The sequence below is a fragment of the Lissotriton vulgaris genome, unplaced genomic scaffold (assembly GCF_964263255.1).
Source record: "Lissotriton vulgaris unplaced genomic scaffold, aLisVul1.2 SCAFFOLD_741, whole genome shotgun sequence".
Classification (NCBI taxonomy): domain Eukaryota; kingdom Metazoa; phylum Chordata; class Amphibia; order Caudata; family Salamandridae; genus Lissotriton; species Lissotriton vulgaris.
Window position 1 is genome coordinate 524,465 of NW_028248381.1, and position 18,584 is coordinate 543,048.

The 18,584-nt window shown below is 53.4% G+C and overlaps 1 protein-coding gene across 13 annotated transcripts in view; it reads right to left on the reverse strand.

Annotated features, from left to right (window-relative positions):
- The window catches only part of DGKZ (diacylglycerol kinase zeta), a 502,570-nt gene that overhangs the window by 134,888 nt on the left and 349,098 nt on the right, over positions 1-18,584 (reverse strand). For 7 of the 13 annotated variants that reach the window (XM_086949970.1, XM_086949969.1, XM_086949971.1 and 4 more), the window contains one exon: positions 3,581-3,694. In XM_086949970.1, the coding sequence (XP_086806096.1) occupies positions 3,581-3,694 (114 nt within the window). Of the gene's footprint in view, positions 1-3,580; positions 3,695-17,338; positions 17,444-18,584 lie in introns of all 13 variants that reach the window. The other 6 variants (XM_086949968.1, XM_086949967.1, XM_086949963.1 and 3 more) reach the window with 1 other exon arrangement.

Sequence of the window (18,584 nt, forward strand, 5' to 3'; positions counted from 1 at the left end):
ACTGGCCAGTTCTGGTATTCCCCAGAGGGCGGGTACACCCCACGGGGACTTCTTGGAGCCGACCGGCCTGGTTGACTATCTTTTAGTACCGCACCATCAGTCGGGAGGTTTTGGGGGCACGGAATACCTGCCGTGGGGTATATTGGACCATTCCCTCTGAGTGCCGATATACCCCACGGCAGGTGCCTCCCACAGAGTAGGGTACCCAAATCGAACTGGGTTGAGATTGGACCCTGGGAGCTGATATTCAGGGCGACGTGAGGTCTGATAATGCAAGCCACTAGCACTATTTTGTGGGAAACGTTGGGACGGTCAACCCCAACATGATTGTCTGGGAGGCCTGCAAGGCAGAACTGAGGGGGGACCCGATAGCTCCAATTACTGGGAACTTTTATCATAGAGCTTCCCAGTCCCTGGCTGGAGGTGGAAAAGAGTGAAATACTTAAGGTGGACATTACAAGATACAAGACTCAACTCAAGCATCGGAGGGCCCCTGACCAGTATCTGTTCCCACCATAGTTTTACAGGGGAGTGAAGTCTCGAATAGTGGCCCCCTGAAGGCCATGTTCAGTGAGGCAATGAAGGAAGGTATCTTGCCCAGAGACCTCAAGAAGGCAGATGTCATCTCATTCATAAGGGAAGGAACCCGAGGGAAGACTAAGCTTCTTATTGAAAAATCTCCCTATTAAACAAAGAGCAATCGTGGCTAAGGTATTGGCAACCAGACTCATGACGGCGAGAGACATTGTTGTTGCCCCAAGTCAATTAGGCTTCATGCCGTACAGAGCGATTAGACACAACTTGCAGCGCCTGGTCGGGTGTCTGGCCTGGAGGGACCAAATAGGGGAACCCGAGTTAAGGCTATTGCTGGATGCCCAAAAGGCATTCGATTCGGTGGAGTGGCCATATTTGAGGGCAGCCCACTGTGCTTTGTGGTCTGTTTTTTAAATAGTTTAGGCTGCTTCTCATGGATCTGCTAGCCCGGGTGCGGGTTAATGGGGCATGATCAAGGGATTCCAGGCTTGGCAGGGGCACCAGGCAGGGATGCCCACTATCACCGATTTGGTTTCTAATAGCGATCGAGCTACTAAAGACCTGGATCCAAGGAGACGCCTTGATTAGGGGCTTGAAATGGGATCCGGACTGGGAATATGTAATCTTGCTCTATGACGACAATGTCCAGCTGTAATTGTCACATGTTCTCTACATCCTCAAGTAGTTTGGCACGTATGCTGAGAAGCGTATCATGCTGAGATGCGCATCAACTAGAATACATCTATTGTGTTTTCTCTGACAGAGTGGAGCCTGCCTAGTGGAAGGGTTTAGGTATCAATGCATTTTTGCTACACTGCGACTAGAAACATTCTTCAGGGAAAACTTGAAGCGCATCCTAGAAGAGTGACACACTTGACAAAACGCCTTCTCTACGAGGAAGGCCACAATTTAGCCACCCAAATCTCTTATACATAATGCAAAATACCACATACATAGTCCCGGATAAGTTCCCAAGGAACATAGACGCGGTAACCAGATTGCAGATATTAAGAGCTGGCAGGGGTTTTCAGAGGGACGACAATGCTGAAATCTGGCAGCACAGGATGGAGTTTCTATCACTTGTAGATAATGTGCACACTCTGCTCCTGAGTATTGGTCAGAGGATGCAGTCGGTAGAGAAGACTGCACATTTTACCTGTCTCAGGGTCGTCGCTCAGTGATTTACCTCTTTTGCTTGTACATCAGTGTTTCTACTATGTACCGCCTCAAATGTACAATTTCTTTGAACTCTATTCACTCAGAGGACTGATAATTTACCTGCACTCGCTCTTCTACTCACAGTGGGCCAACCCTGGACCTCGACCCATCCTGGGCTGAAACTGGACCCCCCCCCCATCTCCTGCTCACAATGGACTCACCCAGGACCTGCACTCATGCCAACGCTCACGGCAGACTGACTCTGGGCTTCCACCCAGATTCCAACTCCTGCTGAGCTAATCCTTGACCCCAATCTCAGTGAGCGGACCCGAAACCTTCAACAACCTTCCTACTCAGAGTCGGTTGACTTCAGACCTTGACTCACACTCCTGCTCACAGTAAATGCACCCTGGACCCACCCACTCGTCTACCTACAACCTCACCCTTCCGCTCACAGTGGGCTGATGACCGCACAACCCTCCTACTTGGAGTGGGCTGACCCTGGACCTCAACTCACTCATAGTGGTCTGACCCTAAACCTCCACACAACCTCCTACTGACAGCGGGATGACCCTTGACCTACACTACCACTCCCAGCAGACTGACATTTGACCTGCACTCACCCTACTACTCACAGTTGGCTGAGACTTTACCTCCACTCGCCGCTACACTCACAGTAGACTGACTCTGCACCTCCACTCATCCTCCACTCATGGTGGTGTAACAAAGGTCTCACATCCTCAGGAAGAGTGAGCATCCATCCAACTGATGTTTTATAAAGCTGATTCCGTCAAGGCAGTGACTGCCACTGCTTGGCACTGCCCGCTCTCAGGAACTGGCATTGTCTTGCACCAAAGCTGCTGTTCCCTCATTTAATGAGGGCAATGGCTGCCTCTACTTGGAACGGTCCTTCTGCTCACCAGACAACCCTCTCGCCAGGGTCGGTCTCCTCACCCGAGGGCAGTGACCCATCCAGATGGATACCTCCCCATCCTCTCCAAGGGCAGTGACTGGCATTCCCTGGCACGGACGCCTTCGCTCTCCTGGCACCGCTCACAAACTACCTACTATTCTTTCATTTGGGAGGGGACTTAATGATACTGTTTTGTTACACCATCGCCCATCACTCTGACCACCCACCTGACGAGGGCAAAGAATGATACTCCCCTGTGACAACCACCCCCACCAAGGTCTGCTTAACTAGTGCCCATCACACCCTATGTCTACTGTCCTCTCACCTGCTTAAAGCAGCAACAATCACTACCCCCTCACCCTATACTCGTTGCCCACTCACCTGCTGAGGGCAGGCTTTGCACTCCGGAGAGAGTCTTTGTGTGGCATGCTCTCTTCCACCCTCCCACCCTGGACCCGCTCAACTGCAGAGGCGAGGCTTTGCACTCCAGAGGGACTTAAGTGCCACTGTCTCTGCCACCACCCTCTCGTCCTATACTCAATGCCCGCTCACCTGCTGATGGCAGGCTTGGCACTCCAGTGGGACTCATGTGTCAGGGCCTCTGCCACTCCGCTGTCACCTTAGATCCTCTCACCTGCTGAGGGCAGGCTTGGCACTCCGGATGGACTCGTCGTGTGCCAAGGCCTCTGCCTCCACCCTCTCACCTTTGAACCTCTCACCTGCTGAGGGCAGGCTTGGCACTCCGGATGGACTCGTTGTGTGCCAAGGCCTCTGCCTCCACCCTCTCACCTTTTAAAACTCTCACCTGCTGAGGGCAGGCTTGGCACTCCGGATGGACTCGTCGTGTGCCAAGGCCTCTGCCACCACCCTCTCACCTTTGAACCTCTCACCTGCTGAGGGCAGGCTTGGCACTCCGGATGGACTCGTCGTGTGCCAAGGCCTCTGCCTCCACCCTCTCACCTTTGAACCTCTCACCTGCTGAGGGCAGGCTTGGCACTCCGGAGGGACTCGTTGTGTGCCAAGGCCTCTGCCACCACGCTGTCACTGGAGATGCGCTTCCTTTGGGCCACTCTGTGCAGGTCCAGCATCCTGGGCAGGGGGCAAGACAAGCCGGTTAGGTGCAAAGATGGGATGGTAGGTCATCTGTGAGGAGGGCATGGGTGGAAGAGGGTGAAAGTGGGACTAAAATGAAAAGTGTGGGAAAGACGGGGGTAGGTATGAAGAGACTGAGAGCTGATGAGACTCTGCAGAGCGGGAAAAAGTGTCAGAAGAGGAAGAATAGTTGCCAGCTGGGTGATGTCTACACAGACCTGAGTGAGCTTATATTTGATGGCTACTATCTGTTGATAATGTATGGTAAGAGTGACGCATAGGGGCAGTGCCAGTGGGTGATGTTTAGGATTGTTGGATGAGTGAGGGTGAATGTCATGTCTGTTGTGAGAGGGCGTGTGCTAGTGTGAGATGTGTGAGGTCAGTACTCCTTAGGAAAGGGTGATGTTAGAGGGCAAGCAAAAGTGGGTGAAGAGTGAGGGCAGATCTTGGTACTGTGTGAAGCATGTGCCAGTTGGTGAAGAGTTAGGGAAGGTCTCTTTGGCACTGTGTGATGTGTGAAGGCGTGTGCCAGTGTGTGAAGAGTTAGGAGAGGTCCCTGTGGTACTGTGTGATGTGTGAAGCATGTGCCAGTTGGTGAAGAGTTAGGGAAGGTCTTTTTGGTACTGTGTGATGTGTGAAGGTGTGTGCCAGTCTGTGAGGAGTTAGGGAAGGTCTCTTTGGTACTGTGTGATGTGTGAAGCATGTGCCAGTTGGTGAAGAGTTAGGGAAGGTCTCTTTGGTACTGTGTGATGTGTGAAGGTGTGTGCCAGTGTGTGAGCAGTTAGGGAAGGTCTCTTTGGTACTGTGTGACATGTGAAGGCGTGTGCCAGTTGTTGAAGAGTTAGGTCTCTTTGGTACTGTGTGATATGTGAAGGCGTGTACCAGTGTGTGAAGAGTTAGGGAAGGTCTTTTTGGTACTGTGTGATGTTTGAAGGTGTGTGCCAGTCTGTGAGTAGTAAGGGAAGGTCTCTCTGGTACTGTGTGAAGCCTTGTGCCAGTGTGTGAAGAGTTAGGGGAGGTGTCTGATACTGTGTGCCAGTGTGTGAAGAGTTAGGAAGATCTTCTTGGTACTGTGTGATGTGTGAAGGTGTGTGCCAGTGTGCGAAGAGTTCGGGAAGGTCTCTTTGGTACTGTGAGATGTGTGAAGGCGTGCGCCAGTATGTGAAGAGTTAGGGAAGGTCTCTTTGGTCCTGTGTGATGTGTGAAGGCGTGTGCCAGTGTGTGAAGAGTTAGGGAAGGTCTCTTTGGTACTGTGTGATGTGTGAAGGTGTGTGCCAGTGTGTGAGCAGTTAGGGAAGGTCTCTTTGGTACTGTGTGACATGTGAAGGCGTGTGCCAGTTGTTGAAGAGTTAGGGGAGGTCTCTTTGGTACTGTGTGATATGTGAAGGCGTGTGCCAGTGTGTGAAGAGTTAGGGAAGGTCATTTTGGTACTGTGTGATGTTTGAAGGTGTGTGCCAGTCTGTGAGGAGTTAGGGAAGGTCTCCGGAACTGTGTGAAGCCTTGTGCCAGAGTGTGAAGAGTTTGGGAAGGTGTCTGATACTGTGTGATGTGTGAAGGTGTGTGCCGGTCTGTGAGGAGTTAGTGAAGGTCTCTTTGGTACTGTATGATGTGTGAAGCATGTGCCAGTTGGTGAAGAGTTAGGGAAGGTCTCTTTGGTACTGTGTGATGTGTGAAGGTGTGTGCCAGTGTGTGAGCAGTTAGGGAAGGTCTCTTTGGTACTCTGTGACATGTGAAGGCGTGTGCCAGTGTGTGAAGAGTTAGGGAAGGTCTTTTTGGTACTGTGTGATATGTGAAGGCGTGTGCCAGTGTGTGAAGAGTTAGGGAAGGTCTTTTTGGTACTGTGTGATGTTTGAAGGTGTGTGCCAGTCTGTGAGGAGTAAGGGAAGGTCTCTTTGGTACTGTGTGAAGCATGTGCCAGTTGTTGAAGAGTTAGGGAAGGTCTCTTTGGTACTGTGTGATATGTGAAGGCGTGTGCCAGTGTGTGAAGAGTTAGGGAAGGTCTTTTTGGTACTGTGTGAAGGCGTGTGCCAGTGTGTGAAGAGTTAGGGAAGGTCTTTTTGGTACTGTGTGATATTTAAAGGCGTATACCAGAGTGTGAAGAGTTAGGGAAGGTCTCTGATACTGTGTGATGTGTGAAGGCGTGTGCCGGTCTGTGAGGAGTTAGTGAAGGTCTCTTTGGTACTGTATGATGTGTGAAGCATGTGCCAGTTGGTGAAGAGTTAGGGAAGGTCTCTTTGGTACTGTGTGATGTGTGAAGGTGTGTGCCAGTGTGTGAGCAGTTAGGGAAGGTCTCTTTGGTACTCTGTGACATGTGAAGGCGTGTGCCAGTGTGTGAAGAGTTAGGGAAGGTCTTTTTGGTACTGTGTGATATGTGAAGGCGTGTGCCAGTGTGTGAAGAGTTAGGGAAGGTCTTTTTGGTACTGTGTGATGTTTGAAGGTGTGTGCCAGTGTGTGAAGAGTTAGGGAAGGTCTCTTTGGTACTGTGTGAAGGTGTGTGCCAGTGTGTGAGGAGTAAGGGAAGGTCTCTTTGGTACTGTGTGAAGGCTTGTGCCAGTGTGTGAAGAGTTAGGGGAGGTGTCTGATACTGTGTGCCAGTGTGTGAAGAGTTAGGAAGATCTTCTTGGTACTGTGTGATGTGTGAAGGCGTGTGCCAGTGTGCGAAGAGTTCGGGAAGGTCTCATTGGTACTGTGAGATGTGTGAAGGCGTGCGCCAGTATGTGAAGAGTTAGGGAAGGTCTCTTTGGTCCTGTGTGATGTGTGAAGGTGTGTGCCAGTGTGTGAAGAGTTAGGAAAGGTTTCTGTGGTACTGTGTGATGTGTGAAGGGATGTGCCAGTGTGTGAGGAGTTAGGGAAGGTATCTTTGGTACTGTGTGATGTGTGAAGGCGTTTGGCAGTGTGTGAAGAGTTAGGAAGGTCTATTTGGTACTGTACGATATATGAAAGCATGTGCCAGTGTGTGAGAGTTAGGGAAGGTCTCTTCTTTGGTACTGTGTGATGTGTGAAGGCGTGTGCCAGTGTGTGAAGAGTTAGGGAAGGCCTCTTTGGTACTGTGTGATATGTGAAGGCGTGTGCCAGTGTGGGAAGAGTTAGGGAAGGTCTATTTGGTACTGTGTGATGTGTGAAGGCGTGTGCCAGTGTGTGAAGAGTTAGGGAAGGTCTCTTTGGTACTCTGTGATGTGTGAAGGCGTGTGCCAGTGCGTGAAGAGTTAGGGAAGGTCTCTTTGGTACTGTGTGATGTGTGAAGGCGTGTGCCAGTAGGTGAAGTGTTAGGGAAGGTCTCTGGTACTGTGTGAAGGTGTGTGCCAGTGTGTGAAGACTTAGGGAAGGTCTCTTTGGTACTGTGTGAAGGCGTGTGCCAGTGTGTGAAGAGTTAGGGAAGGTCTTTTTGGTACTGTGTGATATTTAAAGGCGTATACCAGAGTGTGAAGAGTTAGGGAAGGTCTCTGATACTGTGTGATGTGTGAAGGCGTGTGCCAGTGTGTGAAGAGTTAGGGAAGGTCTCTTTGGTACTGTCTGAAGGCATGTTCCAGTGTGTGAAGAATTAGGGAAGGTCTCTTTGGTACTGTGTGATGGCGTGTGCCAGTGTGTGAAGAGTTAGGGAAGGTCTCTTTGGTACTGTGTGATGTGTGAAGGAGTGTGCCGGTGTGTGAAGAGTTAGGGAAGGTCTCTGGTACTGTGTGATGTGTGAAGGCGTATGCCATTGTGTGAGGAGTTAGGGAAGGTCTCTGATACTGTGTGATGTGTGAAGCGTGTGCCAGTGTGTGAAGAGTTAGGAAAGGTCTCTTTGATACTGTGTGAGGTGTGAAGGCGTGTGCCAGTGTGTGAAGAGTTAGGGAAGGTCTCTCTGGTACTGTGTGATGTTTAAAGGTGTGAGCCAGTGTGTGAAGAGTTAGGGAAGGTCTATTTGGTACTGTGTGATGTGTGAAGGCGTGTGGCAGTGTGTGAAGGAGTTAGGTAAGGTCTCTGGTACTGTATGAAGGCGTGTGCCAGTGTGTGAAGAGTTAGGTTAGGTCTTTTTGGTACTGTGTGAGGTGCGAAGGCGTGTGCCAGTGTTTGAGGAGTAAGGGAAGGTCTCTCTGGTACTGTGTGATGTGTGAAGGGGTGTGCCAGTGTGGAAGAGTTTGGGAAGGTCTCTGGTACTGTGTGATGTGGGAAGGCGTGTGCCAGTGTGTGAAGAGTTAGGGAAGGTCTCTTGGGTACTGTGTGACGTGTGAAGGCGTGTGCCAATGTTTGAGGAGTTAGGGAAGGTCTCTGGTACTGTGTGATGTGTGAAGGTGTGTGCCAGTATGTGAAGAGTTAGGGAAGGTCTCTTTGGTACTGTGTGAAGGCGTGTGCCAGTGTGTGAAGAGTTAGGGAAGGTCTCTGGTACTGTGTGATGTGTGAAGGCGTGTGCCAGTGTGTGAAGAGCTAGTGAAGGTCTCTCTGGTACTGTGTGATGTGTGAAGGCATGTGCCAGTGAGTGAAGAGTTAGAAAAGGTCTCTGTGGTACTGTGTGATGTGTGATGGCATGTGCCAGTGTGTGAGGAGTTAGGGAAGGTCTCTTTGGTACTGTGTGATATGTGAAGGTATGTGCCAGTGTGTGAAGAGTAAAGGAAGGTCTCTTTGGTACTGTGTAAGGTGAGAAGACATGTGCCAGTGTGTGAAGAGTTAGGAAAATCCTCTTGGTAATGTGTGATGTGTGAAGGTGTGTGCCAGTGTGTGAAGAGTTAGGGAAGGTCCCTTTGATACTGTGTGATGTGTGAAGGCGTGTGCCAGTGTGGGAAGAGTTAGGGAAGATCTGTTTGGTACTGTGTGATGTGTGAAGGCGTGTGCTAGTGTATGAGGAGTTAGGGAAGGTTTCTTTGGTACTGTGTGATGTGTGAAGGCGTGTGCCAGTGTGTGAAGAGTTTGGAAAGATCTGTTTGGTACTGTGTGATGTGTGAAGGCGTGTGCCAGTGTGTGAGAGTTAGGGAAGGTCTCTTTGGTACTGTGTGATGTGTGAAGGCGTGTGCCAGTGTGTGAAGAGTTAGTGAAGGTCTCTTTGGTACTGTGTGATGTGTGAAGGTGTGTGCCAGTGTGTGAAGAGTTAGGGAAGGTCTCTTTGGTACTGTGTGATGTGTGAAGGCGTGTGCCAGTGTGTGAAGAGTTAGGGAAGGTCTCTTTGGTACTGTGTGATGTGTGAAGGCGTGTACTAGTGTGTGAAGAGTTAGGGAAGGTCTCTTTGGTACTGTGTGATGTTTGAAGGCGTGTGCCAGTGTGTGAAGAGTTAGGGAAGGTCTCTTTGGTCCTGTGTGATGTGTGAAGGTGTGTGCCAGTGTGTGAAGAGTTAGGAAAGGTTTCTGTGGTACTGTGTGATGTGTGAAGGGATGTGCCAGTGTGTGAGGAGTTAGGGAAGGTATCTTTGGTACTGTGTGATGTGTGAAGGCGTTTGGCAGTGTGTGAAGAGTTAGGAAGGTCTATTTGGTACTGTACGATATATGAAAGCATGTGCCAGTGTGTGAGAGTTAGGGAAGGTCTCTTCTTTGGTACTGTGTGATGTGTGAAGGCGTGTGCCAGTGTGTGAAGAGTTAGGGAAGGCCTCTTTGGTACTGTGTGATATGTGAAGGCGTGTGCCAGTGTGGGAAGAGTTAGGGAAGGTCTATTTGGTACTGTGTGATGTGTGAAGGCGTGTGCCAGTGTGTGAAGAGTTAGGGAAGGTCTCTTTGGTACTCTGTGATGTGTGAAGGCGTGTGCCAGTGCGTGAAGAGTTAGGGAAGGTCTCTTTGGTACTGTGTGATGTGTGAAGGCGTGTGCCAGTAGGTGAAGTGTTAGGGAAGGTCTCTGGTACTGTGTGAAGGTGTGTGCCAGTGTGTGAAGACTTAGGGAAGGTCTCTTTGGTACTGTGTGAAGGCGTGTGCCAGTGTGTGAAGAGTTAGGGAAGGTCTTTTTGGTACTGTGTGATATTTAAAGGCGTATACCAGAGTGTGAAGAGTTAGGGAAGGTCTCTGATACTGTGTGATGTGTGAAGGCGTGTGCCAGTGTGTGAAGAGTTAGGGAAGGTCTCTTTGGTACTGTCTGAAGGCATGTTCCAGTGTGTGAAGAATTAGGGAAGGTCTCTTTGGTACTGTGTGATGGCGTGTGCCAGTGTGTGAAGAGTTAGGGAAGGTCTCTTTGGTACTGTGTGATGTGTGAAGGAGTGTGCCGGTGTGTGAAGAGTTAGGGAAGGTCTCTGGTACTGTGTGATGTGTGAAGGCGTATGCCATTGTGTGAGGAGTTAGGGAAGGTCTCTGATACTGTGTGATGTGTGAAGCGTGTGCCAGTGTGTGAAGAGTTAGGAAAGGTCTCTTTGATACTGTGTGAGGTGTGAAGGCGTGTGCCAGTGTGTGAAGAGTTAGGGAAGGTCTCTCTGGTACTGTGTGATGTTTAAAGGTGTGAGCCAGTGTGTGAAGAGTTAGGGAAGGTCTATTTGGTACTGTGTGATGTGTGAAGGCGTGTGGCAGTGTGTGAAGGAGTTAGGTAAGGTCTCTGGTACTGTATGAAGGCGTGTGCCAGTGTGTGAAGAGTTAGGTTAGGTCTTTTTGGTACTGTGTGAGGTGCGAAGGCGTGTGCCAGTGTTTGAGGAGTAAGGGAAGGTCTCTCTGGTACTGTGTGATGTGTGAAGGGGTGTGCCAGTGTGGAAGAGTTTGGGAAGGTCTCTGGTACTGTGTGATGTGGGAAGGCGTGTGCCAGTGTGTGAAGAGTTAGGGAAGGTCTCTTGGGTACTGTGTGACGTGTGAAGGCGTGTGCCAATGTTTGAGGAGTTAGGGAAGGTCTCTGGTACTGTGTGATGTGTGAAGGTGTGTGCCAGTATGTGAAGAGTTAGGGAAGGTCTCTTTGGTACTGTGTGAAGGCGTGTGCCAGTGTGTGAAGAGTTAGGGAAGGTCTCTGGTACTGTGTGATGTGTGAAGGCGTGTGCCAGTGTGTGAAGAGCTAGTGAAGGTCTCTCTGGTACTGTGTGATGTGTGAAGGCATGTGCCAGTGAGTGAAGAGTTAGAAAAGGTCTCTGTGGTACTGTGTGATGTGTGATGGCATGTGCCAGTGTGTGAGGAGTTAGGGAAGGTCTCTTTGGTACTGTGTGATATGTGAAGGTATGTGCCAGTGTGTGAAGAGTAAAGGAAGGTCTCTTTGGTACTGTGTAAGGTGAGAAGACATGTGCCAGTGTGTGAAGAGTTAGGAAAATCCTCTTGGTAATGTGTGATGTGTGAAGGTGTGTGCCAGTGTGTGAAGAGTTAGGGAAGGTCCCTTTGATACTGTGTGATGTGTGAAGGCGTGTGCCAGTGTGGGAAGAGTTAGGGAAGATCTGTTTGGTACTGTGTGATGTGTGAAGGCGTGTGCTAGTGTATGAGGAGTTAGGGAAGGTTTCTTTGGTACTGTGTGATGTGTGAAGGCGTGTGCCAGTGTGTGAAGAGTTTGGAAAGATCTGTTTGGTACTGTGTGATGTGTGAAGGCGTGTGCCAGTGTGTGAGAGTTAGGGAAGGTCTCTTTGGTACTGTGTGATGTGTGAAGGCGTGTGCCAGTGTGTGAAGAGTTAGTGAAGGTCTCTTTGGTACTGTGTGATGTGTGAAGGTGTGTGCCAGTGTGTGAAGAGTTAGGGAAGGTCTCTTTGGTACTGTGTGATGTGTGAAGGCGTGTGCCAGTGTGTGAAGAGTTAGGGAAGGTCTCTTTGGTACTGTGTGATGTGTGAAGGCGTGTACTAGTGTGTGAAGAGTTAGGGAAGGTCTCTTTGGTACTGTGTGATGTTTGAAGGCGTGTGCCAGTGTGTGAAGAGTTAGGGAAGGCCTCTTTGGTACTGTGTGATATGTGAAGGCGTGTGCCAGTGTGTGAAGAGTTAGGGAAGGTATCTTTGGTACTGTGTCATGTGTGAAGGCGTTTGGCAGTGTGTGAAGAGTTAGGAAGGTCTATTTGGTACTGTGCGATATATGAAAGCATGTGCCAGTGTGTGAAGAGTTAGGGAAGGTCTCTTTGGTACTGTGTGATGTGTGAAGGCGTGTACTAGTGTGTGAAGAGTTAGGGAAGGTCTCTTTGGTACTGTGTGATGTGTGAAGGTGTGTGCCAGTGTGTGAAGAGTTAGGGAAGGTCTCTTTGGTACTGTGTGATGTGTGAAGGCGTGTGCCAGTGTGTGAAGAGTTAGGGAAGGTCTCTTTGGTACTGTGTGATGTGTGAAGGCGTGTACTAGTGTGTGAAGAGTTAGGAAAGGTCTCTGTGGTACTATGTGATGTGTGATGGCATGTGCCAGTGTGTGAGGAGTTAGGGAAGGTCCCTGGTACTATGTGATGTGTGAAGGTGTCTGCCAGTGTGTGAAGAGTTAGGAAAGATCTGTTTGGTACTGTGTGATGTGTGAAGGCGTGTGCTAGTGTATGAGGAGTTAGGGAAGATCTGTTTGGTACTGTGTGATGTGTGAAGGCGTGTACTAGTGTATGAGGAGTTAGGGAAGGTTTCTTTGGCACTGTGTGATGTGTGAAGGCGTGTGCCAGTGTGTGAAGAGTTAGGAGAGGTCCCTGTGGTACTGTGTGATGTGTGACGCATGTGCCAGTGTGTGAAGAGTTAGGGAAGGGCTCTTTGGTACTGTGTGATGTGTGAAGGTGTGTGCCAGTGTGTGAAGAGTTAGGGAAGGTCTCTTTGGTACTGTGTCATGTGTGAAGGCGTTTGGCAGTGTGTGAAGAGTTAGGAAGGTCTATTTGGTACTGTGCGATATATGAAAGCATGTGCCAGTGTGTGAAGAGTTAGGGAAGGTCTCTTTGGTACTGTGTGATGTGTGAAGGCGTGTACTAGTGTGTGAAGAGTTAGGGAAGGTCTCTTTGGTACTGTGTGATGTGTGAAGGTGTGTGCCAGTGTGTGAAGAGTTAGGGAAGGTCTCTTTGGTACTGTGTGATGTGTGAAGGCGTGTGCCAGTGTGTGAAGAGTTAGGGAAGGTCTCTTTGGTACTGTGTGATGTGTGAAGGCGTGTACTAGTGTGTGAAGAGTTAGGAAAGGTCTCTGTGGTACTATGTGATGTGTGATGGCATGTGCCAGTGTGTGAGGAGTTAGGGAAGGTCCCTGGTACTATGTGATGTGTGAAGGTGTCTGCCAGTGTGTGAAGAGTTAGGAAAGATCTGTTTGGTACTGTGTGATGTGTGAAGGCGTGTGCTAGTGTATGAGGAGTTAGGGAAGATCTGTTTGGTACTGTGTGATGTGTGAAGGCGTGTGCTAGTGTATGAGGAGTTAGGGAAGGTTTCTTTGGCACTGTGTGATGTGTGAAGGCGTGTGCCAGTGTGTGAAGAGTTAGGAGAGGTCCCTGTGGTACTGTGTGATGTGTGACGCATGTGCCAGTGTGTGAAGAGTTAGGGAAGGGCTCTTTGGTACTGTGTGATGTGTGAAGGTGTGTGCCAGTGTGTGAAGAGTTAGGGAAGGCCTCTTTAGTACTGTGTGATGTGTGAAGGCATGGGCCAGTGTGTGAAGAGTTAGCCAAGATCTCTTTGATACTGTGTGATGTGTGAATGAGAGAGACTGAGAAATAAAGTGCAGAGTAAAGAACCTTACAGAGAAAAGACCACAAATAAAGCGAGATGAGAGAAAACTTACCCGAGGCAGTCGTAGAAGGAGGGCCACAAAGATACCGCATGGAGAAGGTAGAGCAGGAAGAGACAGGTTAATGGAGGGATCGAGAATATGTGAAGACAAAGGGAGAAAAATAAGAGAAAGAAAAGGCACGTTGGGGTGTGGAAATGAAGAAAGAGGACAAATTGAAACAGAACAATAACTAAATAAGGAGAACAAGGTTAGAACAAAACTATATTAAACAAATTGGAAAAAGACAAGAAATGAGGTGAGAATAAAAAGTGGTAGACCCTGTGGAGAGTTGATAAGAGGCCCATGAAAGTAGTTTGATGCCATGAAGCCTTTGGAGTGAAGGTGTGAGGCCTTCACAGGGATGGAGCGAGAACATGGAGGATTGCACAAGGCCTGTGGAGGGATGGCATGAGGCCTGTGGAAAAGCGGCACGAAGCCAGCAGAAGAGCGGTACTTGGCCTGCGGAAGGATGGCACGAGGCCTGTCGAGGAGCAGCATGAGGCCGGCGGAGGAGCGGTACGAGGCCTGGGGAAGGATGGCACGAGGCCTGTGGAGGAGCAGCACAAGGCCAGCGGAGGAGTGGTACGAGGCCTGCAAAAGAATGGCACGAGGCCTACAGTGGAGCATCACAAGGCATATAGAGAGAAGTGGCAAGCGAATCGCGGTTGGGAGTGGCACGGCGTCTGCTGAGAGGAGTGGCACAGGGGTCCACCGCGGGGAGTGCACAGGGGTCCACCATGGGGGGTGGCACAGGGGTCCACTGCGGGGAGCACACAGGGGTCCACCGTGGGGAGCGCACAGGGAATCAACGTGGGGGCGGCACAGGGGTCCACCACGGGAAGTGCACAGGGGTTCAACTTGGGGGGCGGCACAGGGGTACACCGCGGGGAGTGCACAGGGGTCCACCAAGGGGGGCGGCACAGGGGTCCACCGCGGGAAGCGCACAGGGGTCCACCACGGGAAGCGCACAGGGGTTCAACGTGGGGGGGCGGCACAGGGGTCCAACGCGGGGAGTGCACAGGGGTCCACCGTGGGGGGCGGCACAGGGGTCCACCGTGGGGGGCGGCACAGGGGTCCACCGAGGGGGGGGGGGGCACAGGGGTCCACCGTGGGGGGCGGCACAGGGGTCCACGGCGGGGAGCGCACAGGGGTCCACGGCGGGGAGTGCACAGGGGTCCAAAGCCGGAAGGGGCACAGAGTCTGCAGAGGGAAGAGGCACGGAATCCGGGGAGGAGACCGGCACGTGGTTCGAGGAGGGGAGCGGCACGGGGGTCCGCGGAGGGGAGCGGCACGGGGGTCCGCGGAGGGGAGCGGCACGGGGGTCCGCGGAGGGGAGCGGCACGGGGGTCCGCGGAGGGGAGCGGCACGGGGGTCCACGGAGGTGAGCGGCACGGGTCCGCGGAGGGGAGCGGCACGGGTCCGCGGAGGGGAGCAGCACGGGGTCCGCGGAGGGGAGCAGCACGGGGTCCGCGGAGGGGAGCAGCACGGGGTCCGCGGAGGGGAGCAGCACGGGGTCCGCGGAGGGGAGCAGCACGGGGTCCGCTGAGGGGAGCAGCACGGGGTCCGCGGAGGGGAGCAGCACGGGGTCCGCGGAGGGGAGCAGCACGGGGTCGGCGGAGGGGAGCAGCACGGGGTCGGCGGAGGGGAGCAGCACGGGGTCGGCGGAGGGGAGCAGCACGGGGTCAGCGGAGGGGAGCGACACTGGGTCCGCGGAGGGGAGCGACACTGGGTCCGCGGAGGGGAGCGACACTGGGTCCGCGGAGGGGAGCGACACTGGGTCCGCGGAGGGGAGCGACACTGGGTCCGCGGAGGGGAGCGACACTGGGTCCGCGGAGGGGAGCGACACTGGGTCCGCGGAGGGGAGCGACACTGGGTCCGCGGAGGGGAGCGACACTGGGTCCGCGGAGGGGAGCGACACTGGGTCCGCGGAGGGGAGCGGCACAGGGTCCGCGGAGGGGAGCGGCACAGGGTCCGCGGAGGGGAGCGGCACAGGGTCCGCGTAGGGGAGCGGCACAGGGTCCGCAGAGGGGAGCGGCACAGGGTCCGCAGAGGGGAGCGGCACAGGGTCCGCAGAGGGGAGCGGCACAGGGTCCGCGGAGGGGAGCGGCACAGGGTCCGCGGAGGGGAGCGGCACAGGGTCCGCGGAGGGGAGCGGCACACGGTCCGCTGGTGGGAGCGGCACTGGGTCCGCGGAGGGGAGCGGCACGGGGTCCGCGGAGGGGAGCGGCACGGGGGTCCGCGGAGGGGAGCGGCACGGGGGTCCGCGGAGAGGAGCGGCACGGGGGTCCGCGGAGGGGAGCGGCACGGGGGTCCGCGGAGGGGAGCGGCACGGGGGTCCGCGGAGGGGAGCGGCACGGGGGTCCGCGGAGGGGAGCGGCACGGGGGTCCGTGGAGGGGAGCGGCACGGGGGTCCGCGGAGGGGAGCGGCACGGGGGTCCGCGGAGGGGAGCGGCACGGGGGTCCGCGGAGGGGAGCGGCACGGGGGTCCGCGGAGGGGAGCGGCACGGGGGTCCGCGGAGGGGAGCGGCACGGGGGTCCACGGAGGGGAGCGGCACGGGGGTCCGCGGAGGGGAGCGGCACGGGGGTCCGCGGAGGGGAGCGGCACGGGATCCGCCGAGGGGAGCGGCACGGGATCCGCCGAGGGGAGCGGCACGGGATCCGCCGAGGGGAGCGGCACGGGATCCGCCGAGGGGAGTGGCACGGGATCCGCCGAGGGGAGCGGCACGGGCTCTGTGGAGCAGCACGGGGCCCTCAGAGCTACATGAAGCTCCGCAAAGCGACATGCGGTCTGGGGAGAGGAGTGGCACAGGGCCCAAGGAGATGAGTGGCACAGGGTCTGCATGTGAAGGGATAGAATGGCCTATGTAGAGATGGTAAGGGCCTGTGGAGGGATAGTACGGGGGCTATGTAGAGATGGTATGGGCATGTGGAGAGATGGTACGGGGCTATGTAGAGATGATAAGGGCCTATGGAGAGATGATACGGGGCCATGTAGAGATGGTATGGGCCTGTGGAGAGATGGTACGGGCCATGTAGAGATGGTAAGGGCCTGTGGAGAGATGGTACGGGCCATGTAGTGATGGTAAGGGCCTGTGGAGGGATAGTACGGGGCTATGTAGAGATAAGGGCCTGTGGAGAGATGGTACGGGCCATGTAGAGATGGTAAGGGCCTATGGAGAGATGATACGGGGCCATGTAGAGATGGTATGGGCCTGTGGAGAGATGGTACGGGCCATGTAGTGATGGTAAGGGCCTGTGGAGGGATAGTACGGGGCTATGTAGAGATAAGGGCCTGTGGAGAGATGGTACGGGCCATGTAGAGATGGTAAGGGCCTATGGAGAGATGGTACGGGCCATGTAGTGATGGTAAGGGCCTGTGGAGGGATAGTACGGGGCTATGTAGAGATAAGGGCCTGTGGAGAGATGGTACGGGCCATGTAGAGATGGTAAGGGCCTATGGAGAGATGATACGGGGCCATGTAGAGATGGTATGGGCCTGTGGAGAGATGGTACGGGCCATGTAGTGATGGTAAGGGCCTGTGGAGGGATAGTACGGGGCTATGTAGAGATAAGGGCCTGTGGAGAGATGGTACGGGGGCCATGTAGAGATGATGAGGGCCTGTGGAGAGATGGTACGGGGCCTATGTAGAGATGGTATGGGCCTGTGGAGAGATGGTACGGGCCATGTAGAGATGGTAAGGGCCTATGGAGAGATGATACGGGGCCATGTAGAGATGGTATGGGCCTGTGGAGAGATGGTACGGGCCATGTAGTGATGGTAAGGGCCTGTGGAGGGATACTACGGGGCTATGTAGAGATAAGGGCCTGTGGAGAGATGGTACGGGGGCCATGTAGAGATGATGAGGGCCTGTGGAGAGATGGTACGGGGCCTATGTAGAGATGGTATGGGCCTGTGGAGAGATGGTACGGGCCATGTAGAGATGGTATGGACCTGTGAAGAGATGGTACGGGGCCTGTGGATGGTAAGAGGTCTGCAAATGGATCGCATGAGGTCTACAACAAAGGATGGTACGTGGCCATGCACAGAGCACATGGAGTGGGAGGGAAGGATGGGAGATCAGACCAAGATAGTACCTCTTCTTAGAAGGAAAGTGGAAGCCAGAGTAGGAAGAGAAGAGAGGCTTCCGAGGGGCCGAAACCAGGGCCTCGCTGTCGGAGTGTGAGCCTGACGTGCTTTGACTGAGGAGAGCCAGCAGCGGACGAGGACAGGAAGGGCCCCATGGAGAGAGAAAACAGTGCAAGTAGAGAGAAAACAATGTTAGGAGAGGCAAGTGAGCACAGCCATGACCTTTAAACAAGAAACCGTGGACAGCAAGAGGTGGGACTAGAAGGCACAGTGTGGCAGGGGGACAGAGTGAAATAGGGGACAGGAAGATATGGGTCATAAAGACACAGAAGACTGGAAGACAGACGAAAGGCACAGGAGTGGGGACAGGAAGCAAGGACATAAGGCGGGCCAGATAAATATGGAGGCAGGAAGGCACAGAAGCAACAGGAAGGGAATTAAAGCGATAGTAAGGCACAGGAGAGGGCACAAAGAACATGGACAAAAGGACAGGATGACACGAGGGACAAAACACCGGAGACCAGGAAGGCACAGAAAAGTGAAGAAGGCGGCACAAGAGAAGGTAGGTAGGCACTGGAAGGAAAGACAGGAAGGGGACAGGAAGATACGGGGGAAGGAAGACATAGAAAAGGGGACAAAAGGGCACAAGAGGGGACAGGCTAGTGAAAAAGAAGTCAAGAAGCCACTGGAAAGGGAAAGGAGCCACAGGAAGGGACAGTCATTCCAAGATGGTAACGCACAAGAGAAGGGCAGAAATGTCAAGAGGGTAACAATGAGGCACAAGGGGAACAAGAAGGGAGGACACAAGGCATAAGGATACCAGAAGGCACAGAAGTTATAAGGCATGAGAGAGACTTTTAGACACAGGAGGAAAAAGGGAGAACCATGGCGACCGGGTAAGGACCCAGAGGGGCAAGGTGTGAAGTAACAGGAGGGACCACGAAAGGACCAAGAATAGCCGAAACAGACTGGGGAGATGAGAACACTGAAGAGGAAGAGAGGAGAGAAGGCCTATTCAATGCAACAAAAAAGGGTGTCAGCCAGACTCAATGCAGAGGAGGATGAAACAGGACACAACCAGCAGAGCCTCCCCTGGGTCCTAAAGTTGGGTGCTCTTGCCTACCAGAAGCAGGTCAGGTAGCTGAGGAAGATGTCATTCCTTCAAACCATTGAAAACTGATTTGGAGTGGAGGCCTGAACCAGTGACAGCTCCTGATATCTGTACAAGACCACAGCTACACATGCCTCTCGGCG